The sequence below is a fragment of the Cheilinus undulatus genome, linkage group 15 (assembly GCF_018320785.1).
Source record: "Cheilinus undulatus linkage group 15, ASM1832078v1, whole genome shotgun sequence".
In the NCBI taxonomy this organism is placed as follows: domain Eukaryota; kingdom Metazoa; phylum Chordata; class Actinopteri; order Labriformes; family Labridae; genus Cheilinus; species Cheilinus undulatus.
In genome coordinates this window covers 20,876,043-20,901,845 of record NC_054879.1, presented here as the reverse complement: position 1 = coordinate 20,901,845, position 25,803 = coordinate 20,876,043, and the positions used below count along the sequence as shown (strand labels likewise).

At 39.1% G+C, this 25,803-nt stretch overlaps 2 protein-coding genes across 2 annotated transcripts; both read left to right on the top strand.

The window, feature by feature from the left end:
- Positions 1 to 411: 411 nt before the first annotated feature.
- On the top strand, positions 412 to 18,964 carry heg1 (heart development protein with EGF-like domains 1). The gene is made up of 14 exons (XM_041806726.1): positions 412 to 863; positions 8,767 to 9,778; positions 11,454 to 11,938; positions 14,121 to 14,234; positions 14,418 to 14,540; positions 14,644 to 14,747; positions 14,848 to 14,903; positions 15,223 to 15,383; positions 15,838 to 15,972; positions 16,718 to 16,760; positions 16,852 to 16,889; positions 17,061 to 17,148; positions 17,347 to 17,524; positions 17,683 to 18,964. The coding sequence occupies exons 1-14, from the start codon at positions 590 to 592 to the stop codon at positions 17,824 to 17,826; spliced, it is 2,955 nt and encodes a 984-aa protein (XP_041662660.1). The 5' UTR covers positions 412 to 589; the 3' UTR covers positions 17,827 to 18,964.
- A 3,994-nt stretch (positions 18,965 to 22,958) lies between these two features.
- Positions 22,959 to 23,603, top strand: LOC121522633. The gene has a single exon (XM_041807184.1). The coding sequence runs from the start codon at positions 22,959 to 22,961 to the stop codon at positions 23,601 to 23,603; it is 645 nt and encodes a 214-aa protein (XP_041663118.1).
- The last annotated feature ends 2,200 nt before the right edge of the window (positions 23,604 to 25,803 follow it).

The window sequence follows — 25,803 nt, the reverse complement described above, 5'->3', positions numbered from 1 at the left end:
CCTGTAATTTCACTTTTGCTTCAGTATGATTTAACCAGAGAAACTGTACTTTTACCTGAGTACAATAGTTGTTTACTTTTTTCCACCTTTGAGTATATGGCACTACTTTAGTGTCTTTTAGGGATTGTGGGTCAGACTAGAGCAAAGTGAAGGGTCTCTAAATGGTCAGTCTTCATGACTGATAAATGTTCATCTGCAATTTTTTAATTGCATGGCTTCCCACGACACCTGAAAGCAGCAGAGGCAGCCACCGACAGGATAGAGGGGAAAACTATTGCGCGTGCGTGAAAGCTTTGCGCGTGCGTAAGCTCTGTGTGTGTGTGTGTGTGTGTGTGTGTGTGTGTGTGTGCAGAGTAGGAGGAGCCCGGGCTCCTCGCTGTGATAACAGGCTGCTGCCTCGGGTCTGTTATCTTCCGTTCCCCGCCGTCCGAACAGTGGACCTCCTCCGGACCTCTACCAGGATTTATTTAATTCTCGTGAAACTTCACTAAGAGTCGAAGTGCTTCTCTGATGGTGTCCCCGGGAGACTCCTCGGCCTTTTCTCGACTTTTAGGAAACTATCGGCGACTTGTTTGGGGTCCTAGAAAGCATGGAAACGTGGTTTTTGAATCACGTCCTCAGTCTGTCTCTGTCGGTCCTCCTGGTGGGTCTACCGGGGCCCCTCTGGGCAGGGACCCTAAGTAACAACATCACAGATCCGGTAACGGCGGGATTCTATTTCACAACCGGCACGAACGAACTGAGTGACGTAGAAAACAATGCAACTTCAACTTCATCCTCCAGCGAGAATTTATCACCATCACAGAGGAACATCCTGCTCACACACGCTGCTGAGACGCACACTGCAGCTGCTGGAAACTTCGGTAAGAGCTCTGTCACCGAGGCCTGCTGAAACAAGTGTTATTATTACCAGACAAGTGTAAGCCCATTAAAACCCATAACAACTAATTCATCCTCTACAATAACAAGATAAGGTGTGTTAATTCTTAATTACAGCACAGTAATCGTTAGCAATAGCTTGAGGACACAGTGGGAACGCCACAGAAAAGCTAATTTTTCAAATCAGTTTTAGATATCAGGATTTGTGGGGGTATCATTGACCCCTTTACCACAAATGTATTCATAGAGTAGGCTAGATTGAATTATGAATTATTCAGCTATGTCTGATAGTAGATAAATCTGCTGAAGATTAAATTTATGTGGTTTTCAATTTATCCTCATTGCCATTGAACAAGTGCGTTTGTTCCCCCCAGTAGTCTATGCTATAGGGCTGTTTCTTTTTAATAACTGGCCTTCTTAGTTCACAAAATCATTAATTTACCCTTCAATTTGGAGGCCTTTTTAAAAATAGAGCTTAAAAGAAGCTTGGAAATATATTTTTGGGGTTGAGAAAATAAATCAAATGGCCAGTTGTTAAATGCATTTTATAATAAACATGTAAAATAGACTTGAGATATTCTCATTTTTGTGGTTATGATAATAACTCACCAGCAGAAAGTTCAGATATCTCAGAAATGCTACTAAAGCCAACTGATGGACTACTTTTGTTGTGCATGTTGACCTTTTCACACATGCCAGTTTGCAAAGAAAAATATGCTTTTCAGCCCATCAGTTTATTTATTAGACTAAAGATCCTCACTGCTAAATAAAGCCTTTAATCAAGAGATGATTTACAAATTTGCAGAATTGACCTTACAAAGTACAGCTAGAATATACCTTTAATTTTTACAAAAGGAAACAATTTGAGAGAACAACAAAATTTCTTGTTTCTCTATGCAAATACGAGTGTTGAATGAGTCCAATCCATCTTAAAAGCATGTTTGTTTTCATTCTGTATGCATATTTATAGCCAAGATGTTGGGAGATGAATTCTCAGGGTTTGCGTAAGTACAGGTTCACTTTAATATTGTGCTCGGGTCTTAATGAATATTTTTTATCAAAGTTTCAACAGTGATAAGAGTTTTTCCCTCAAATTGAAGGTCTTGGCACAATAATGAAGTGAAGCAAGCAAAACACAATCCTTGCCCATGCAGCTGGCTGAACTCAAGCCCTTGTAAGAGTTAAACCCTGAGGACATGAATGAAGGACTTCAAGAAAGAACTTTGATTATCAGGACATGCCGTGAACCACTGCCAGGTGTTACTCTTCAAAACAGTTTCATAAAACATCTGAATTTGGATGGACTTTTACTTTTCATGAGCAGGGTGGAGAGGTTTATGACAGATGGATGTTGAGAGAAAATAAAGCTTCCACCTGTTCTGCTTAAAAGCCTTGCATAAATTGCTGTAGTTCTGATGTTAACATATTAGCAGTGTTACAAATACTGTCATTTCTTTATAGGGCACTCATTCAGACACTTGGAAGTTTGAAATGTAAACCATATTATTGGTTGACATCCCCAGATGTTTTTACTTTTGTCACATATATTGATTTTTCTGGGTGAAAATCAGTGAAGTGTCCATATGTGGTTCCTTGCCTGTTTATGGTAAAAATATTCCATGAAGTGTATGCATAATAAAATGTTAAAAATGGAAAAAAATAAACACACAGATAAAGTCAAACGAGTTGATTCTTACACGTAAAAATTTATTTAGATACAGAATATTTATTTGACAAAAATTACTTTTTGAAGGACATTAAAAAAACATAAGGAGGAATCAACATGGTGGTCTCAGTAAAACTTAGATCATGGGGAATCAAACGGGGACAGGTCAAACCTCACATAGCCATCTGAGATGGCTGCAGTGTCTCCTCAGGCTCAGAGTTAAAGTTGGTGAGGCTGTCTTTAGATTCTGACCTCTACTAAAGACAAGAACACCTATAATCATCACAGGTATTCACTTAAGTGAATTTTATTATTAAAGTGTACTAGTCAAACTGGTATACTGTTAGAAAACTGACTTGAATCACATATTTCATTATTTATACCACTTGTTTTTCCTAATAATTCAATCACAAAACCTGAAAAAAATCCAAAATTTTAAATTTCTGAATTAATTTAAGCAGAAATAAAGTTTACAGTCAAATTATAAAACAATGTAAACTACATAGATACAATAAAACCGTAAAAAAAAAAAAAAACCCACCAAAAATCAAACCTTTTTTCTATTTATACCTTAAAAAAATCTAGAAATTAGTGAAAATGTACCACTGGGTTGCTCTTTAATTTTCAGAAAACTGTGCCAACATCTGACTACACTATAATGTAGGCTACTTTTACTCTAAATAAAATTAGTTGTGTCAGGAAAACACCCTAAGCGAGGTAGCTAGATCACATATGTCTTAAATTAGTATAGGCAACATTTTACACCCTACACGGGCATATGATTCAACATGGTTCCTCTATTTTTCATACTAAAGTTACAGCACTATTACTTGTATAATGTGTGAGTTTTTATCAACTTATCGTGGTCAGTTAAGGCCATTTGTTTGGAGCCAAAAGATATGTAAAGCAGCATTTTGCGAGTTCTGGAGGAAACAGTAAGTTGGAGATGCTTCTGGCCACTGCTGATTGGCTGGATGGGTGATGTCACTTTCCATGACGTATTCCAATCTCCGCTGATAAATCATTCCGGTTCTACTGTATCGCAGAGTTGGACATGGGCCATGAAGGAAGTGACCGTATATGGTTCCCTGTGCTACTGTCTGAAAGTGATTCTTGTAGCAGTAAATCTCAGATTCAACATTTTTAAAGCAATGGTTCTCAACCAGTCTATCCTCAGGACCCAACACTACCCTCTTTAAGAGAAATCACAGCCCATATTTTCAAACACTCTCTTGAAAAGTTGCAGCATGAAAATTAATTGGCACAGAACATACAGAAAAAGAGACACAAGCACATCATTACAGAAGTCCTCTGGAGCACATGTGTACAGGCGTTTTATTTTACTCTATTTCCCATAAGATCATGAACATTTTGGCTTTCAAGGGATATTGTGAAGTTAACACACATCATGGAAAACATTTGTATCCAAAAAATATTTATATAAGTTTAGAACAACCAAAATTCACTTCTTAACACAGCAAAAAGAAATGACATAAAACCTGTGGATTTATGTCTGCTTAGGGGCTTCCATACATCATTGGCTCTATGCCACTTTTCATCCCAAATCTGCAACCCACTGAAAACCTCTCTGAATCTCACTTTTGAGTCCTCACCCACCGGCTGAGTACCAGTATTTTGAATTGTACATTTTTTTTCCCAGGAAAGAGAAACACAAAGGCTGAGTGCTGTTCTGAGTATCAAGTTTGACAGAGTTGTCGGTGTTGATCTGGACATCATAAAAGTATTTTTCGAGAGAGTTTTCCCCTTTGATTCAGTTGTGATTGACCCATCCAGACCTGGAAGGAGCTATTGTGATTCCACAAAAATAATGAAAATGCTTAGAGATTTGCTCAGCGGTGAAGAGTAATTTAGAATGTAGCATAATAAAGTGGAATGTATTTGTTTATTTCACCCTGATGTCAACCTTACTCCACACTTTGTCCCAAATAAGGTCTTCTGGTGACACCTACCTGATGATAAACCTACAAAGTGAGCTGTGAATCCTAAATATGGCTTAACATGTGACAGCAGCACCATATGAAGCATTCACTCATTTGTAATGTTATTACTGATTCTTATCAAACTTTCTGTTTTTACTTAAACTAATATGCAACCCACACAGTTGCTTAGATCATTTTATTTTGCACAGACCAAACATTGTGAACTATTGACAGCTGAGATAGAAAATCTGGGAGTGTCTGACACTTGTTGCCAGCATCGCGTTCCAGTCTGAGTTTAGTTGCCTGGACCGTATCCAGAGAAAGAAAATGAAATAAAAAGAATGACAAATGCAGAGGAAGTGAGAGAGAAATAGTCCAGTGGCCCAGTTCTCTCTGCAGACTCCCAGTTGGCTGGCTGTTCCACAGTTGAACTCTCCCCTCCGTTGGTTTTTTGGATAGTCACTGCTGGTTGGTGTGTGTTGGCTGTCAGGATACTGTCCAGCACCAACGCTCATCCTCACAGTGCTGTTGTTCCAGTCCCTTGCATCTGGAGACGGGCCAGATAACGGGCTGTCAGAGAGCTCAGCATCTGTGATAGACGCAGACAGACCTCGCACACACAGACACGCATGCACTTGTAGCCAAGCTTTGTGTTTTTCTTCTCTTACACACACGATGCTGAAAAAGGTACATTTAACATTAACATTAACATTACATTACATTATTTAGAGGTATGGGGGTATTTTATTTTCTATTATATGCAATTCTGTTTGCTTTGATAGTATGGTTGCAAGATGTGCAAAGGGTTCAAGAATGCTGATTAGACATGATCAGAATGTATACATAAGCAAGGATGTGGGCAGATTTACATAAGGTAGGTAAGATTTTAAGAATGTTTACATTAATCAGTGCAAACGTACATCTGAGGTGGGGCATTTTTCCACAGTGAGCTTTCTTACAGTATTTGAGTACTGCAGATATATCTGGACAAATGTGCGTATGAGGTAAGGTATTTTACCACAGTGAGCTTTCTTACAGTTTTTAGAACTAAAAGATAATGATAACGGAGGTAGCCCCTCGTTTAACAACAAACTCATCCTCTGTTTCAACTCCGCCTTCGGTCATGTTTGTTATGTTTCTGCACGCGAGTTATGAGTGTGTCGCAGCTGATGACGTATGTGTGCACGACGGTCGCTGACACATTCGCCATCAATCATAGTTTATCGTAATTATCGTTGAATGGCGTTTTCCCATCGTTTTAAGTTTTTTTCACGGTATATCGCAAACAATAGGATATCGCCCATTCCTATATCACGGCTTTAAAAAGCACTGTGAATCAGGCTAAAAAACTGCTGGTTATACTGGAATTATTAAATAGTTGTCCAGTGTTCCCAGAGGCTTACATCTTTGTCAGACAATAACTGTTAGGCTCTGAGTTTGGCTTTAAAGACATTATTTCATAATAATAAATTCAGCTGTATGTTCAAATATGAAGACATTTCAGAGAACCAGTTGTAGCTGCAACATCTCTGGCCTTCTTTTCATTCTCCTTACTCTCTTTACATGGTTCCTTTCTTTTCTGTGTATAGTTACAGCAAACTTTAAGAATAACATTTATCTAAATCACAATCCCCATTCTCCAGCAACATTCCTTTCATGACACTTTTATGGCTGCACAACGGTTTTTGGTCAGGCTAAAAAAAAAAATCCACACAGCCACTGAACATGAAAACACACCCAGATCCACAGTGACACTTCTCTGCCAGGGCCTTCTGCTCGCTCAGCTTTAGGAAGGAAATGGCTGATTCCCAGCGGAGACGGTCAGTGCCACATTTAGGACCTCATGCCTTTGTTGGAGTAGACAAGCCCCACTGCCAATTGTTCTCCACCCAGAAATCATTGTCTGCAATGAGCAGCAGTTCTCTGTGCAGCATCTTCCTGCTGTCCACAGAGTGTAGATACAGACTGACAAGCCCCCTCTGGTGGCCACATGTTGAAGTATGCTTAAATAGTTTCAGTTTATTTCTTCAGATAAAAAATGCCAGATCCTTGATTTGAGCTGCTTCAGTGTTTAAGTAGCTAAATTTTAAGCTAGACACAGAGTTAAGGTACACTTTATGTTACATTAAGTTGTTGTCTCTTTGTCGTAAATCCCCTGACTGACACTTATTTAGGGATTAGCTGACAAATCATCACTATGAAACTCCTTTATTTGACAGATAGCGCAAATGGCATTCAGTAAAAATAGACAATTATTTGCTTCAAAGCTTAAGTGAGATTTTTTGCTAACATTTAAAAAAAAAAAAAGAGTTAAATTTAAGAAACAAAACTGAATTAAATTTTAGTGAGTTATTTTTAATGCTGATAAACTCTGCTAGGGGGAGTTTTCTGACAAAGTCAGATAGACCACACTTCAAAAACAGCCTTTAAAAAAAGTGCACAGTAAGTGATAGCATTCATTGAATTCCAACCAAAAAGAGGATATAAATTAAAAACACTTCTTATGTATGCATAGGACAATATCATGAAGAAATAAGAGGCACAGTTTAGTTCAAAACTAAATGCATGCACAAAAATCCTCCTTGCAGCTTTAAGAAGACTGTATCAGTTTCATCACGAGTTCAAAATTAAAATTTTTTTAGTGTTTAATTAAAAAAAAAAAAGATAATTATTATTATATCCATGCAGTGTTTGAAAAAAAACACAAAAGAGCCTACCACAAGTTGCAACTCAGAGTGTCAGGAGCTCAGTGAATTCCAGAGTGGTACTTTGATAGGATGCCACCTGTGCAACAAGTCCAGTCGTGAAATTTCCTGGCTCCTAAATATTCCACAGTCAACTGTCAGTGGTATTATAACAAAGTGGAAGCAATTGGGAACGACAGCAACTCAGCCATGAAGTGGTAGGCCACGTAAAATGACGGAGTGGGGTCAGCGGATGCTGAGGCGCATAGTGCGCAGAGGCCACCAGCTTTCTGCAGGGTCAGTCACTACAGACCTCCAAACTTCATGTGGCCTTCAGATTAGCTCAAGAACAGTGCATAGAGAGCTTCATGGAATGGGTTTCCATGGCCGAGCAGCTGCACCCAAGCCATACATCACAGCAATGCAAACCGTCGGATGCAGTGGTGTAAAAGCACGCCGCCACTGGACTCTGGAGCAGTGGAGATGCGTTCTCTGGAATGACGAATCACGCTTTTCAATCTGGCAATCTGATGGACGAGTCTTGGTTTGGTGGTTGCTCGGAGAACGGTACTTGTCTGACTGCATTGTCCCAAGTGTAAAGTTTGGTGGAGGGGGGATTATGGTGTGGGGTTGTTTTTCAGGAGCTGGGCTTGGCCTCTTAGTTCTAGTGAAAGGAACTCTGAATGCTTCAGCAAACCAAGAGATTTTGGACAATTCCATGCTCTCAACTTTGTGGGAACAGTTTGGGGATGGCCCCTTCCTGTTCCAACATGACTGTGCACCAGTGCACAAAGCAAGGTCCATAAAGTAATGGATAAGAGAGTTTGGTGTGGATGAACTTGACTGGCCTGCACAGAGTCCTGTCTTCAACCCGATAGAACAGCTTTGGGATGAATTAGAGCGGAGACTGAGAGCCAGGCCTTCTCATCCAACATCAGTGTGTGACCTCACAAGTGCACTTCTGGAAGAATGGTCAAAAATTCCCATAAACACACTCCTAAAGCTTGTGGAAAGCCTTCTGAGAAGTGTTGAAGCTGTTATAGCTGCAAAGGGTGGACCGACATCATATTAAACCCTATGGATTAAGAATGGGATGTCACTTCAGTTCATATGCGAGTCAAGGCAGGTGAGCGAATACTTTTGGCAATATAGTGTATGTAATTTTTTTTTCCCTAGATTATTTTCCCATGCCCCTGGTAATTATGTATGGACATCTAAAGCACGACCAGCGTCGTGTCAATCCTCCTACCCACCCCTCAATAGTGCCCTCAGGCAGCTTGCACGCCATATCTATGTCTTAAAAAACAAATTACCGATACTTATGTGACCCAGCAGTCACATGTATTAGATGCCACCGGTCAATTGACTGGACACATCAGATTAACATTTGAGACTGATATCTGTTCATACCACATTATTTGCTGAAGGCTGATGTTTGTCAACAGTGATATTGGCTGATTCCAGTGTTTAATCAATGCTCGGGTTTATCCCTGTAAAAATACAATTAGATAAAAAAAAGTAATATGCCTTAGTCTTTCCTGAATAATGCATTTGAAAAACTAAGATTGTAAAACTGTTTCCTCCTCCCTTCTCCCAGACACTGAGCAGACTCAGACAGAAACAAGCAGCCTTTCACTGGAGTCCACCAGCCTGTCCACTGAGCCTCTCACCTCCACCCTGGTTGTAGTCACCACTGAGGCCAGCAGCAGCAGCAGCAGCAGCAGCAGCAGCGGGGCCTGGAAGGGCTTCACTAACACAGACCAGGTGTCAGACTCCTCCCCTGCTGTGTCATGGAAGGAGGCTCATTTCTGGACGTCCACAGAGGAGGACAGATTGCCACAGGACAGCCCAGATACCACTCTCCGACTCGGAGATATATCAACCGTCCACACAGACAGCACCTACACTTCTACCACCATCAGCAGAGCTGGGGAGAGGACCCTGCTGTCTGTCACCTCCTCTTCTAACAACAGCACCTCCTCTTTCTTTACGGATGACTCCAACTCCTATCAGTCTGTGTCCACCTGGGGAAATGCAGCTAAGACTGAAGACTACACCCACAGTGAGCCATCCACAAGGACTGAGAGCAGAGACACAACAGACCAGCACTTGACCCAGACCTCCAGGGGAAGTTTCTCAGAGAGTGGGAGCCCAGGGGAGCCCAGAGGAATCCAGCATTTTCACAGACAACATAACAGCACCCAGTATCAACACAACTCCACATCAGAGGTCACCTCTGACTCAACACCACCCCTCAGAGTGACAGAGCTCAGCACTGACCAATCAGAAGTATCAGTTTCCTCCACTCCACCTCTCACGCCACCTAATGAAGGTCTTGCTAACATCTCAGGGACAGATCAGGAGGTGGACTCTCATGTTAGAACCTTCACTGAGTCCTCCACAAGAGCCCATGGCTTCAGCACTCAGAACCAGGGGAGCACTGATGGGTTTTTATCACAGACAGGAGAACACAATGTGAGCTGGAGTCTGACCACAGCACCCCCTCCAGTCAGCAGCAGTACATCTGAAGTGGACCACTCTCTGACAGAAACTCCAGTGCTGGTTACTGAGGCCTTTCTCACCACAACACCTGTAACGGTAACAGAAAGGTTTGTCTCATTGTTATTAAACCTTGTATCATATTAATACTTATATAGATAATAGGATAATGTTGCCAGGATAAATATTAAAGGATCTGGCAAAAAAGGGCAGGCTTCATTATAAATGCGATATAATGACAATATTTCTACACTCATTTATGTGAAAGTTGTCCAATTTGTTTGATACTTTTTAATTCCACATGCATTATTAAGATACAGTTTCTTTCATTTTAATCATCACTCGTGCCAAAAATGCCTTAAATAACCTAAGATATTCACTCTTTAACCCGAAGATGCATCAAGCTAAAAAAAAAAAGCGCACTGTCTAATTTATAAAAGGTAAAGGCAGTATTTGGCAACAGAATGGCTAGCTGCATATCTAATGATTTAGACAGTGTGCAGGACTTGTCCTGCAATTTTTTATAATTAAAGCATGAAATTACCTGAAATTACCTGATATGGGGTGCAAGGGCTTGTATTTTTGTTGCTTTGGTATTGAAAAATCGATCAATATTAATAGATTTTACTCTAGATTTTATATTTTTATTTGAAAGGACCATATCACAAAAACATGACATTTTTGCAGCACAGCCTTTTTTAACTTAGTTTTTCTACATATACAGTTCATTATTCAGCCCCCTCAAATTTTTAATTTTTTTCTGTTGCAGCCTAATGCTACATTTAAAAAAAATCTGATTTATTCTCATTAATCTGCGCTCAGTACCCCATTATCTCAAAGCAAAAACTGAATCTAAGATTTTTTTTGTAATTTAAAAAAATAATTTAAAAAACTAAAATATCACATTGACACTAGTATTCAGACCCTTTGCAAAAAATTTGACATTTAGCTCAGGTTACTCCCATTTCTCTTAATCTTTGCTTAGATGTTTCCACACCTTAACTGGAGTCCACCTGTGGTAAATTTAATTGATTGGACATGATTTTTAAAGGCACACACCTCTCAAAAGAAAGCCTCACAGCCGACAGTACATATCAGAGCAACAACTAAGACATGAGGTTAAAGGAACTGCCTGCAGAGCTCAGAGACTGGATTGCTGTGAGGAACAGATCTTGGGAAGACAACATAGAACTTCTGCTTCACTGAAAGTTCCCTTGAGTACAGTGGCCTCCATAATTCTCACGTGGAAGAGGTTTGTCATGACTTGGATCGCCTGGCCAAAATGAGCAATCAGGGGAGAAAGGCCATTCAAGTATTAGTATCGATATTAGTATCAGCTAAAATGAATCTGTAAATATCGGCATATTGGATATCAGCAAGATTCCAATATTGGAATACAAGACAGCTTTACAAGATAGTTAAAAGTGCCTGACAATAAGACATATAGCACACAAAAACACACAAAAAAACATTAACAAGGGACATTTTCTCTATCTGAAAGTCTAAACTGTGATCAAGAGGGAAGTATTAGCAAAATGTGTAAAATTTTTGTGTGACACACATAAAATTACAGAATACTCTGTTCAATCCAGTAATGTAGTTGTAAAGGAAATGAATATCTGTGGCTCTAGCACCCCCTGCTGGCAAATAAGCACTCAACAAGTAAGCTTATAAATACATCTGATAGTGCAGTCGGACAGTCCTGTTACTTTAACAAATGTTGTAGAGGATACGCTTGATTGTCATCATGTCACTTGTGGGGTTTTTTGTATTTTTTTTTCACAGATCACAGACAACAGAGGAGGACACTTTTAAAGCCACTGCCTTCACCTCTACAACCTCTACACCCACCCCTCCTCCGCCTCCATCCTCCTTCAGCTTTATAAGCACCACCAGCAGCTCCACCCAAGAGTCACCCTCTGAGTCTACCATCCCTTACACTACACTCCCTACCACAGCCTCCACCCTGCAGACCTCTGCAGCTCACCCAACTCAAAGCTTGTCACCCAGCCACACGCAGGGGCCTTCTACTGGGGAAACTCAGCCTACAAATGTCACCAGACTTCAAACGGAAACCAGCACAGGCAGTTTGGAAGTCACCACAGCAACCACCCAGACCATGACCACCACCTACACCCAAAGCACACCGACCAGGAGTACACAGACCCTGCTGACAACAGGGAAACAGACAGGCAGTGGGGCTACAGAGCTACCGGTGACTACTTCTACACCAACTGGCTTCAGCACCACGAAGGCATCACTGCTTCCAAGTAAGTGATTTATACTCCCTTCATTTTATGTAATATTCATCAACTCATAATGAATTTACAAGAAGGACTTTGGGAACTCTTTAGCAATAACTTCATTTATGAAGTCTGATTAATTCTAAATATAAAAAGACATTATTTCATGTAAAAATCAAAAACTAAAGAAAGATTAAATCATTAAATCATCACATTTCTTTTTTACTCTAGTATTAATTAATATGATATATAGAATTAAGATTTTGTGGTCAAAGTATTTGAAATGTTTCAAATGTCGTAATATATTCCTTTGGTCAGTATCCACAAACATTCTGAGAACAGGTGTTATAGAGCTCGTATTGTAGAGTAAAAAATCCCAGCAAGGAGTCTTTGCTTAGAAATGAGGACCATTCTTAGAGCAAGAGAAACCCTAAACATGGAGAGTACAGATAATTTGTTTTAGTGAGGAGGCGGGGTTGACCTTGTTGCCAGGCAGAACACATTCTTTCTGTGAAGTTGATAAGAAAGGAAATGGGCTGAGAAATCCATAAGTTAGAAACAGTCATGAACATTGTTTGAAATTAACATCTCTGTTTGATAAATTACAGTATGTCATACTTAAGGGTAGGCCTTTTAAATAACTGGAATGGTGACCCAGTGACAGCTGGGATTGGCTCCACCCTATCCCCTGCAGCATGGGACGGGACAAGTGGTTTAGATAATGGATGGGTGGATTTAAAACTATACCGTAAGACCAAACAATGAAAGGTTATTAACAAACGAGTTGTGTTAACTCAAAAATCCAATCTGCTAATTCATCTCTATTTTGCTGAATTGATAGAACACATTTTTAGTTCTAAGTAAACAGTACTCAATCACATTTAGTATATTTTTTCATTTTACTCAAAGTATTTGACAATCATCCCTTAATCTTCATAGTTTTCCCAGAATGCTTTTGGGCATTTAACACTTTTGAACGAGAAATTAATAAAATACCACCTAATTACCAGAGAATTTCCACAATATTAACAGGGTTAGGGTTGGGTGAGGGTAGGCTTAGGCTTAGGGGGTTAGGGTGAAATACCACCTAATTACCACAGAACTGCCATAATATTAAGAGGAATTGCTTGATAATTGAAACCTTATTACTAGGTAAATACTTTTCTTAATTTAACAAAGATATTCCTTGGTAACACGCCAACTTATTACTAGGTTATTACATTAAAGTTTTGACAATTTACTAAGTAATTAGCAATATTACAATAAAATTTCTTGGTAATAAGGGCCTACTAAACTAAAATGTTACCAAAAATTTCATGATGACTTTACAAAAAATCTCGCCAAACTCTTTGTGCTTGGGAAGCTTTGTGAGTGCTGCCACAGTAGTGGATTCTTTTCTGCAGAAATCAGATTTGCACTTAATAACCAAAAACATGAGGACAAACCTTTGATAGGAACTAGTTTACTCTCATTCTGTGGGGCTTTGAAAATGATGTCAATTGACAGCTATGTGTCACTGTTTTGTGTGCAGATGCTGGGGGTTCTTGGGGTTTTCTTTGATAAAAGTGGAGATGAGGGTTCAAAAGATAAAGGTTTGGGAACCGCAACAGTAGACGATTTTTATGTATAAAGTTGTCATCAAAAAAGAAAAGACTGACGGTTGGAGAACAGAATTTGTAAAAACAAAAAAACACAATGTTGCACGTGAGGATCAGGATTTTTTTGGCAGATTGAAATTCTGATTTTTGACATCATTTGTGTTGTAATACTATTAAGGATGGCCTAAAGCTTAAGAAAATTTGTTAGATATCGGCAGTTTTCTTAAAACTAAATGAATTTAGCTACAGCTAGTTAAACTAAATGCAGATTAGTGAATTAAATGACTACAGGTATGTTGTAAGGCTTTTCAATACAGGTGATACAGTTAAGACTAATTTCTCTGACTGAGTTGATGCTACTGTATTTTTTACTTGGCTATGTGTATTAAAGAAGCTGCACCACAACATTTAAGTGCAATACTCTGAGATGTGTTTGCATCGTTGTATATACATACATGATTGTATTCAATATTATGAGACTCATACCACGCAATCAAGGTTGGTGTCAAACCACTGTGTGTGCCAAATGATGACTCTGTTCTTAACTCTTAGTCATGGTTTAATAACGGCTTTTATATTCTATAATCTCTGATTTCCTTTATAACCTCCAGGAAACCCTTGTGTTTCAAACCCATGCATGAATGGAGGGATGTGTGTGAACTTAGAAGGCTATTCATCCACCTGCCGCTGTCAGCAGGCATGGACAGGACCCACCTGCAACCAGGGTGAATTTTTTTTAACATCATTGTAAACATCTAGGCTACTTTAAATGCTGTTTCTTATATATTCAAACATAAAATATACAGTAGAAATAAACAAAAATACTTTTTCTTTGGAGTAATTAAAGTTGGTATGTTTTTGTTTTGAAACACTGTTCTGTGTTGTAATAACTCATTGTACTTGTCTAGATATGGATGAGTGTGAAAGGGATCCCTGTCCTGTTGGGTCAAGATGTGTGAACACACGAGGTTCCTTCACCTGTGAATGTCCGCTAGGCTTTGACCTGGAGGATGGTCGCACCTGCACCAGAGGTAAAACACAGTACTCAATGTAATACCCACAGGAAGTGTTTATTAAATCTTTATTTAGAATTGTTCTGCCCTTTGATTGACAGTAGTATCTTTCTCTCAATAGCAAAGACATTCCTGGGAACCTTCAGTGTAAACAGACAGCCACATGACCCTGTTGTCTTTAAGAGCGCCACCCTGCATGAGATCCAAAGAGAGATCATCCAGCTGGTGAGAGGAAGTCCACATCACTTCATCTTCACTGCTCATCTCATGAGGAAATGTGTGTCCACCAAGTCTGATTTCTATTTATTTTTGGTCTCCCCCTCAGCTCAATGCGTCATTGTCAGTTATCCGAGGTTACAGCCGCTCCACGCTAAGCAGAAAGTAAGTCTTTGCCAAGAATAAACTAGATAGTTTTGTAAATATTCTGTAATTTCTATTTAAATTCTTATTATCATAAGGTTAATTAGGTCCAGAGGAGGAAATGCACTGAGTTTTGGTTTTCATTTAATTTAACCAAGCACCTTTTTTTTTTTTTAACATAGAAACAACATTCCTGCAGGGAAAGCATGTCCTCTTTTTAAAATTAAGGAACAAACTGGAGGATTTTATGTCACTATTTCAGTATGTTTCAGATTAATGATCCAACATGGGCTTTTTGTCTGCGTGAACTCTGTACTGACCTCTGTTCTCTTCCCCACAGAGAAGACGAAGGGGTTCGTATCACAGCTGTCAACATGTTTTCCATTTCCACCGAAGTGACGAGTGCAGAGGTCTACAACAGCATCCAGATGTTTCTCAGTAACTGCAGCTCCTCATTGGCTCACTGCCGGATGGTGCTGCACCACCAGCTCACTTACCATGGTAAATAGAGCAAGAAATCCTAATTTTGTAACTCAGCATTTAGTCTTTCTAATAAAGGCAGACTCACACAAATGATGTGAAAATGTGTACAGCCACTAGGGGGCATAGTTTGCAAAAAGATTCCCTGTTGTAGATCATTTTACACAATTGATTCAAAACATCACTCCAAACCTTATCACTCAGCTGCTATGCTGCAGGGAATACTGCATTAACAATCTGAGAGTTTGAAAATTTGCAGTATGATAGCATGTTATATTAAGATCCAGGGAACTTCATAAATGCAGCAACTTCAGGGAGAGTGATTATTTGAACTCTAACTGCACCATACTGCACATTTGACAGGTACAAGAACTAGAATAAAATGCTCAGTGTTTTCATGCTCTTGATCCCATCATGGTGTTCAACATTCATTTTTTGTAGTAGAAGTGACTAATGTGTCCTCACTGTGTTTCAGCGGAAAGTCTATGCGTGGCCCAAAAGGCTCAGTGTGATACGGAGCGCTCCGCCTGCACGGACAACAGCGGCACCGCCTACTGCCAGTGTCTGCCAGGGTACTACAAACACAATCCTGAAGACCTGTCCTGCTTAGGTAAAGGTCCAAAATGGATAAATATTATAAATGAATATTTGGCTGGTTGCATCTGCTCTTGTCAATGAGTAAAATTTATAGAAATCAAGGATATTGAATATAATCTAGACAAAATTTAAAGATTAATTGGATGCAGGGGTGGAAAGTAACTAATTACATTTACTCAAATTGTTGTAATTGTTTAGTTTTTCTTGTACTTTTACTTTATTCACTACATTTTTAAATCAGTAATCTTACTCCTACTTGACTAAGTTCTAACCAGAGAAACTGTACTTTTACTTGACTACAATATTCCTGTACTTAATCTACTCCTGTTGACTCAAAGTAGCACATAGAGGGAATGATTCCAAATCACATCCAAAGCAGCTGCTGTACACAGCAAAAACTGGACCGTTGATATCTCAGGGTTAAACATTTCAGAGTTGATTTTAACTCCAACTGTGTATTGCTGACATCATTCTAAGTGAAATAGTCTTCAGTGTTGGATATATTTGACAGTGTTGATCCATCATAGAGGTGTGACTTTACCTGAATAACATGGCTGACTCTATTCTTCTGTTTTTCTTGCCTATAAAGGAAAGATCACATTTTACTGTACAACTCTGTGGCTACTCAGTACTCTGTACTTTAAGTAAACTTTAAATTAAATACTTTTTTTCTTGAGTAGAATTACAGACAAGTAATTTTATTTTTTGCTTAAATTTCCACCTCTGACTGGATTTTGTCTAAATGAAACTTATTGCAGAATGTGGAGATGGCTACAAGCTGGAAAATGGCACCTGTGTACCGTAAGTTCAGTTTCATATCTTTACTGCTTAAAGGTATTTGAACTCTAAGATCTAAGACCACATTTTCACTGCATGTTCTTTTACTGTTTAGATGCATGTTTGGATTTGGAGGATTCAACTGTGGAAATTGTAAGTAGCTCTGAAAAACCCTGAAGATAACACATTCCAATCTGTGCAAGCTGTTTTTGTCCAGTTTTAAGACATGGATGTGCAGCTCTTATTCTTGCACGGTTATATTTCAAAACCATTCTTTCATGTTTTCACAGTTTTTTATCTAACAAGCTGTTTTTTTTGTTGTAGTTTACAAGCTGATTGCAGTCGTGGTGTCACCTGCAGGGGGCGCTCTTCTACTTATCCTCCTCATTGCTCTGATTGTCACCTGCTGCAAGTGAGTCTTTTGTTATCATCGATGGAACACAAGCTGCACTGCTTTATCACATTTTCAAGTTCATGAGTACAAAAATGATTTTAAAAATCTATTTTTTGATATTAAAGATAAACTTAAAATACTTGTTTACTAAATTTGCATTAAAACACAACGTTTCTTTTTAAAGTTTTGGTAATTAAAGTGTATTTGATCTCTAAGGAGAGACAAGAATGACATCAACAAGATCATCTTCAAGAGTGGAGACATGCAGATGTCCCCATATGCAGACTTCCCTAAAAGTAACCGCATATCGATGGAGTGGGGGAGGGAGACCATTGAGATGCAGGAGAACGGCAGCACCAAGAACCTTCTGCAGATGACTGATATCTACTACTCTGTGAGTAGTCATGCAGCTTTACTTTTCTAATAATCTAACAGAAGCCTACATTTTTATGAGAGGGTAATGTTTAATAAAATTGATGAATCTCTGCATAACGTCAGATGAAATTAAAACATCTACTGCATTTTCTTTCCTCCTGTGCTCTTTTCCCTCAGCCTGCACTGCGAAACTCAGACCTGGAGAGAAACGGTCTCTACCCGTTTACAGGCCTCCCAGGCTCTCGCCACTCATGCATATACCCCGCCCAGTGGAACCCCTCCTTCATCAGTGATGATTCACGGAGAAGAGACTACTTTTAACTGCCCCTCCTTCATCACAAACACACACAAATAGAAACCCATCAGTTTTTCTGGCAATTTTGATGTGTAATGATGGTTTTCTGTCACCGTGAAAATGCTAATATATTAGCCCCACTGTTTTTCAGAGCACATTTGACCATCTGCACTAAAGATGCTAATGTATGAGCCTGCATATAGATGAAAGTGCATATTTTTGCAAGTGAAATGTTTCCTTGGAGTGCTCCTGTTTGGCCATTTCAGTGTTTTTGCATGTTTTAGCTCATTTCCTCTAACACACACAATACAAGCTGCTGTGGTGTTAAAGACTGATTAATGTGTTTGTTATTGTCTGCCTCACAGGCAGTCACTGATTCTCATTTACTTCAGTGATGAAAAACAATATGCAGATGCTTTAAATGAGCCTGAGGTTGTTGATCTATGACAGTAAACATCATATCTGCCTTTCCTGTGGTCATGCTGTTGACAACACAGTCTGGAAAAATACATTGCACAATAAAAATAAAAGCAGATATGGTGCATACTGGACCTATATAAATCAATGTAAGTAACTGGATCGCTTAGATGTGGGGAAAATGCATTCATATCCAGAAACTAGCAGTTATGTCATGTGTATGTAGGGTATACATAAGGGATAATAGTCATTATAAAACAAAAAGAAAAACATGCAAAAACACTGACATTGACCTCTGAACTAAAAATATGTGTTTGTGTGCCACTGCTGTGATTTATAAAATATTAAGGGCACAAAGCTTAAACAGACCACTTACAGCTCAAAGAACTGTTTATTTTACCAATAGAAGCTGAGGAAGGGCTTTGAATCCCAATGCCAACCTTTATTTATTCCCTGTATGTCCTAATGGTTGACATGTAGCATAACAGACATCTCATAAATGCACACTGACAGACTGTAGAGGGATGAACCTGTGTCTTCAAGTGAATGTGTGTGAGTATTTGTGTGAATATTTGTGTGTTGAGTGATGCTCTGTATACAAGAAAAATCATACTGTTAATGAATGTAAAGATGTATCATAATTAGTTGGCTATTTCTTACATGGAGTATTATTTTTGTGTGACTTTATTCCTTTCATTCTGGCGTTTTAGTCAGAAGTGCTTATTTAAATAAAAGGTTTGCACAGAAGTTTCTCTCTGAATTTATTTTCCAGCCTTAATGATGATAATCTTTTTTGACTAAGGTTTTTAGTTTTGTAGTTAACAATCGTTTGATCTTATATTTCTATTCTTGAAGAAACCTAAATGTATTGCAAAAACTCTTGCACAGTTTACAAATTTTTACCACCATACCAAAGCCACCCATAAGGGGGGAAAAGGGGATACCTTTCTAGGGCCTGGCTAAACTGGAGGGCCCATGGAGGTCAGGAAAATAATGGTCCATTGTAAAGTTAATCTGTTATAACCATATTTTATTTTTAACCTGAGTAATAATCACTCTCTCAATGAAAAAAAAATAATTTCATTTATTTAATAATAATAATAATAATAATAATAATACATTTTATTTATGAAGTGTTTTTCATAAAAACTCAAAGGCACTGTCCAATGCAGAAAAAGATTAAATTACATAAGGAGCACCATTGAAAGCAGGTAAAGTCAACACAAAGAAAAACAGGCAAGCAAAAAGAACAAGATCAGAAACACAAATGAAAAACTTGTTACAGAGGTGAGTTTTTAGAAGTGACTTGAATATGGGTAGGTCTGTGCAATTTTCAATGAGTTAGGAGTGAGTTTCAAAGGGAAGTGGCAGCTATGGAGAGGACTCTGTCACCCCCAGGTTCGGTGCTTGGTTCTTAAAGGTGTGTGGGGGAATGCTATGGGTGGAAGTGTGGCGGATGTACTGTAGAGAATGCTGTTGCAATAATCGAGTCTGGAAGTGATTAAAGCATGGATGAAAGTTTCAGCAGCAGAGAAGGACAGTAGAGGGTGGAGACGGGCTATGTTTTTAAGGTGAAAGAAGGCGGTTTTGGTAAGCTTTGTGGCGTGTTGTTCAAAGGAGAGCTTATTGTCGAAAATTATGCCAAGACTGCAGATGTGAGGAGAGGGGGTGAGGGTGGATTTGTCAATAGTGAGGCTAAAGTATTTATACTGTGGTGAAATATAGCCTTTTTACAGATGTAACCCCCCTTTTCTTAAAACAGATTTACCTTTTTCTGGCAATGTTGACGATTAAGGGGAAAATAAATTGGCAAAAACTGGCAGAAAAATATTGTAGGAAGTGGTAACAGAGTGGCAAAAATGGGATAGAAGTGGCAAAAATTGATTTGAAAAGGCATAAAATGGTCAAGAATGAGCGAAAAGATGTGAGAAGCAGTTAAAACGTGGCAAAAATAGGTCAAAAGATGTCTTAAAGTGGCAAAACTGGGCAATAAGTGGCAACAGTGGGTTACAAAAGCAAAATAGGTAAAAAGTGGCAACAACGTGAGACTTTAGTTGTGAAAAGGGGTTTAAAAAAGTGATGAAAGTAGGTTAAAAGTGGCAAAAATTTTCTCAATGATGTTAAAATTGAAAACAGTGGCAAAAATGGGCAAAACAGAGGTGAAAAGGGCTTATAGTGGTACAAATAAGTAATTTGAACATCAGAACCAAATAACAGCTTGACGCACTTTCAACTCCAAAATGAGCTGTTAGCCAGGATATTAGCACTAATGCTACTGTTACAACTCGTATGCATTGGTAATAAACCACAACCGTGGGGGTCCTATTCACTAGGTTTTTCAGGGACCCAGCCTATACTGTGGGCAGACCTGTACCATAGAGGCTTATAAATTAGGGCAAACAATCCAAATAAATGTATGTTCTTATGAAAAAAGCTGGCTCTCAGCTTTAGTTTGATGAATTACCTCCTCACCCCTCTGAAGGAGAGTTTGCCAATTAAATAAACCCCTTTTAGGTTTTCACAATGGAGCTTTCCAAACTCTTACAATCACGGCTCACCATCAGTTGAAATGGTGACAACATGCCACGTGAAATTCTAAGTAGCAGTGATATTTCTGTTACACAACAGATGAGACAAGATGCAAAAATGCACACCTGATTTGAGCACATACAAATCCAAAGTTTCCTCATCTGTGGATATAGTTTTACACATATACGTCCTCTGGTCTTCTGCTTTCCTGAAGTGTAATGTCTCGACAATGACTAGGTAATGTATAGCTAACCACTACATTTGGGTCTCTACACAGCACAATGCATGCTGGGCCAATTGAAGCTCCAGGTATAATGGGAAAGTTTACCATAAAGAAAATGTTAAATACACCTTTGCTCAGTGTTTGCTGTGGTAGTAAAAGGTTTATCACCTAAAAAAAAAGGCCTCATTTTAGAATATTACCCAAAATACCAGACAGAAGAGATTGTTATGAAAATGTGCAGAGGTTCAGTTCTTTTATCTGCATCCCATTCGGGTGATGTGTTAGCAACAATGGCTTTGAAACACATCAAATCATTTACCTCATAGCAGACAGAATTTCTCCATATAGTTTTCGAATACCCTTAACTGTTCTAGGAAATAAGGCTGTGGGTTAACCACCTCTAAAATCTTTTTATTGGAGATTGGAGAGGGAGTTACAGGTTGGAAATGTTTCTTGGAGAACATCAGCCCAGAGCTTTAGTTTTTCTGAGTCCAATCTAGATTTAAATCAGGAGAGACTCAGTACAAGTTTAACAATGTTCATTTTACAAGTTTGGAAATGTTTGAAGATGTGTAATGTCTTTGGTGATGTCTTTATGACTTGAAGGGGTAGTGAGGCCGACAGCAGGGACACTGGTGGTGGTGATGGAAGTCAGGTAGCATATGCCAGTACGGCATATGCTCCTGTCCTGGAGGATGGCCATCAGTCTCCTGACGGCCATCCTCCAGGCCTGCGCCAGGCCCATGCTCATCTCTCCAGCTATCCTCCTAGCTGCCCCCTCCACAACACAACAGCAATGGAAGGAGTTGGATAAAAATTTAGGAATGGATTTCTGATGACCAAGACACTGATGAGACCAAGAAACCGATGAGATGGCTTGGAAGTGGCAACAAAAGGATGTAGACTGGCATGGAGGAGCTGAACCTGGGCACTGATAAAATGTAATGTAGGTGGCTGGGGTGGAGAAGGGTCACGGCGATCGTGCCAAAACTACAGACTTACTGTGGAGAAGAGGAGAACAGATTTTGAAATGTAACAGCAGCAGGATGATTGGATCGAGAAAGGCTGAGGCCAAATGGGACTGGCTAAACAGTCTTCAAATTTTTTTCCTTATGAAGCAACAGAAAAATGACCAATCACAATTGAAATATATTCTACTGTAAGGTGTATCTTTGTGGGTACACTTAACACCTAGCTTGGCTAGTAGTAGCAATGTTATGCTAAGCTAACTGTTACCTGTTAAGGTTTCTGTCCTAAACACTATCTAGATCTGTGGTTCTCAACCCGTGGCTCCTGAGTCGCATGTCTCTTCTGTGACTAGTTGTAGCTCTTGAAATGGCCTACATGAATAAATCCAACTCAATACTTTCAAAAGGAAACATAACTTAGAAAATTCCTTTTCTATTCACCTCGCCCCATCCAAAAAGAAGTCCAAGTCAAACACGGCCATCAAACTAGTGACTGAAATGACTATGCAGTGCTGTCTGATCGATGATGTCATGCAAAGTGTCTGTCTTGCTCATGGTACATATACTCCCTGCCCTGTGGAAATAGTTCTTTACATACTACATAGGCAATGCCGGTTCCGGCCCATTTAAATTGTTTTTCTTGTTTTCCTCTCTCACAGTGGAAGCTCAGTAGGCTTGAGCATGCACACAGATGCACAACTTTCTTTGACATTTATATAATTCTGAATAAGCGATGGCAAGACAATTTATTGGTTTGGGCCAGAGGGTTTTCATAATAGTCAATGGTCCTCTCATCTTTCTGATTCTCACTGCGAACATCTTCTATGCATACTGCCTTTGCTTCCCTCTGCACAATGGACAAAGACTAAAGCAGCCTTTGAAGACACTACTGGGATTACTTGTTGGGTGCTCAATTATATATTGTGTCTCTTTGGTTACACTATATTGGAAGTTCCATGAAAGTAGCATCAATAATATGATTATGGCATGGATATTTGTGCTTTCCTATATGCATAACAGTATGATGTGTTCTGCTTGGCTCAATCTCTTCTACGCCGTCCACATTGTCCCTTCACAACGAGCCTGTCTAATCTGGATGAAGAGGAACATCAAGTCTGTAATCTTCACAGCTTTACTTTTCAGTGGGACACTTTTTTTGTTCAGAAGTGCTGTGCAGGTCACAAGTTTGATCATTTCCAGAGGATTCCATGAAATCAATGGCACATGGACTACCTATTACGATGATGAGCTTGACCATTTGGACGCAGCTTTTTTCATTGTGATCAAAGGCTACTCCTTGGTCTGTTTGTGTGTTATGATGGTGTCCAGCTTTTCCACAGTCTACTACCTGCACACACACATAAGAAGCATGTCGCATGGCAGCAGTGGTTTTTCCCGTCAGAAGATTCAAAGTCAAATCAGAGTCAGCATCACTGGGATAAGTCAGGGAGTGCTCTACCTCATATTTGATACCTATAATGTCCTGGAGACATTTGTCAACAGTTTCTCTCACCACATTATCCTCAGTGCTTGGATCTCCTTCACGGTCACCTCACTGTATGTAACAGGCACAACTGTGAACTTGGGCATTGGTCAGGCTGCATTCAGGATAAGAATGGTCAATATCTGGAAGAAAATCAAAGCAATGTTCAGAGGTGGGGAATGACTTGAAATCATGTACTCTTAATATCAGGTAAAAATGGTTAATTAAATGAAAACTGTTTCTATGCATTGAGGTCCAAATATCATAATGATATAAAAAAATGCCAATATAAATAATTGATGAAGTTGACTGGGTTTTAATTTAATTCGATTTAATTTTTTGAAATGCTAATGTATTTGTCCCCTTTTGGTTTATTGGGTTGGTATACAGCAAAAAAAGAACAAACAGAATAAAATAAAATAAAATAAATAATGTATTGTAAATGATGTCTGACTGTGTAGAAACTGAGGTAGGAACTAAAGAAAATGTGTTTAGCATATAGCATTAAAGGAGCACTTTACCAATTTGATGCATATAGTTCAGATTTCCCATCGGCATGTGAAATTATTGTCTTTTTTTTCTGCAGTGGTGGAACCTTTAAAACTCCGACTATAACCCTGGTTAGATTTAGAAGTAGATTATAGGATAAAAAAGTGCTGCATTAATGTAAAATGGTGCAAAACATGATATCAGGGGCATCCTATGAAGTTTTGATTGCAGCCAGTCTTTTGTCATTTTCAGTGACTTCCCAAACCTGTAAAAGTGCATGAAGGTCACTGGACTGCCCCTGTAAGCATCTGTTGATTCTGCTGAATAAGCACTGCAGTCACAGATTAGATTTTGTAAACATTTTCAATGCATTAGGTAAAAGGAATGAGTGATTTTGCTGTGATGTGCTTTATTTGCATGGTCAAATTTGCATGTGATGCAAATGGCTCAGGTTTGCTACATTTACAGAAGATTTGTATGTTTCAACACCACAAAGGAAATGGCATGAAAAGAGAAACAAGAAAGATGAAGTTGGATGAAAGGGCATTTCTTGCAGTGATATGTAGCTGAACTTATTCTCAGGCTCAGAAGCACAGATTGCTCCGCAGTCTTCAACCAGCTTTTCAAATCGACATCAGAGTCATAAATGAGAATGGACTATTTAACCTATGCAATCATTAACGTGCCTCTTACTATTCACTGCATTATGGCTAATTTATCCTATGCCTTTTTCATGGTCTTTCCTCTTCACGGAGAAAGGATCAAGCAGCCTCTGAAACTTCTCCTGGGTTCTCTGATTTTCTCCACACTGATCTATCTGATTTCAGGTACGCTGCTGATCTTTGTTCCTGTCACAACAGAAAACATGTATTTTTCATTTGGCATATATGGTGTGTTTGCTTGGAGTCTGTCTACCACCAATGCCTCTTCTGTTTGGCTTTACTTCTTCTACTACACCCAGATTGTGCCAGCACAGAAACCCCTCTTCACCTGTATTAAGAAAAATATCAAACCAATAATTTACTGCTTTTGGCTTTTTGAGAGAATCCTTGAAGCTGGTGTCATGCTTTTGGACTATGTGACTTTATATAATCATATTTATATTGGTTTGAGCTACAATATTACAATATCTCCTGGCACAGTACAGCTACACATGTCTTCATCCCTGTGAAATGTGTGCGACATTGCAAGGTATATTATACAGATCCATTTCACCCTCTCTTTCTTTGTCATGATGATATCCAGTGGTTCCACTGTTGCCTACTTGTGCACACATGTGCATCGTACGGTTGGAAATGACCTCTCCTGCCCACGGTTCAGGAGTCAAGTTAGGGTCGCTGTAAGCAGAGTACTGCAGAGATTACTTTACCTCTGCTGGTGTATTTGGACTGTGTACAAGACTTGTACTGAGCAAGCCTCCAGGGAGCTTTTCAATCTGTACAGCTATTTCACAGTCATCAACTTTTACATGTTAGGCTTCACGTTGACCCTTGGAGCTGGTCAGTGTGTTCAGAAGAAGAGTGGAAGATATGTGGCTCAGAGTGGCACAGTGCTGTAAAGGACAGTAAGCTTGTACCAAGAGACCAGAATGCTGAGGTGGAAATAAGATATTTTCAGGATACACCTGGAGGTTTGGATGCAAGATGGCCTTTGAGTTTGGCCAATGATTGTTAGAACTCTGACAAAAACTGATTCAATAGGGTTAAAGTCAATTCTTTGTTCACACAGAAACCACAGGGTTTTTTTTCATTGTGTACGTCCTGTAAAATGCTAGATCCTATATAAGAACATTTGAATATATATTGAATTTTTTGAATAATGTCTGTTGTCTTCCAAATGAAAAATGTAGTTTCTACAATGTCTATGTCATATAAAATGCAGTGTGTTTTCCATT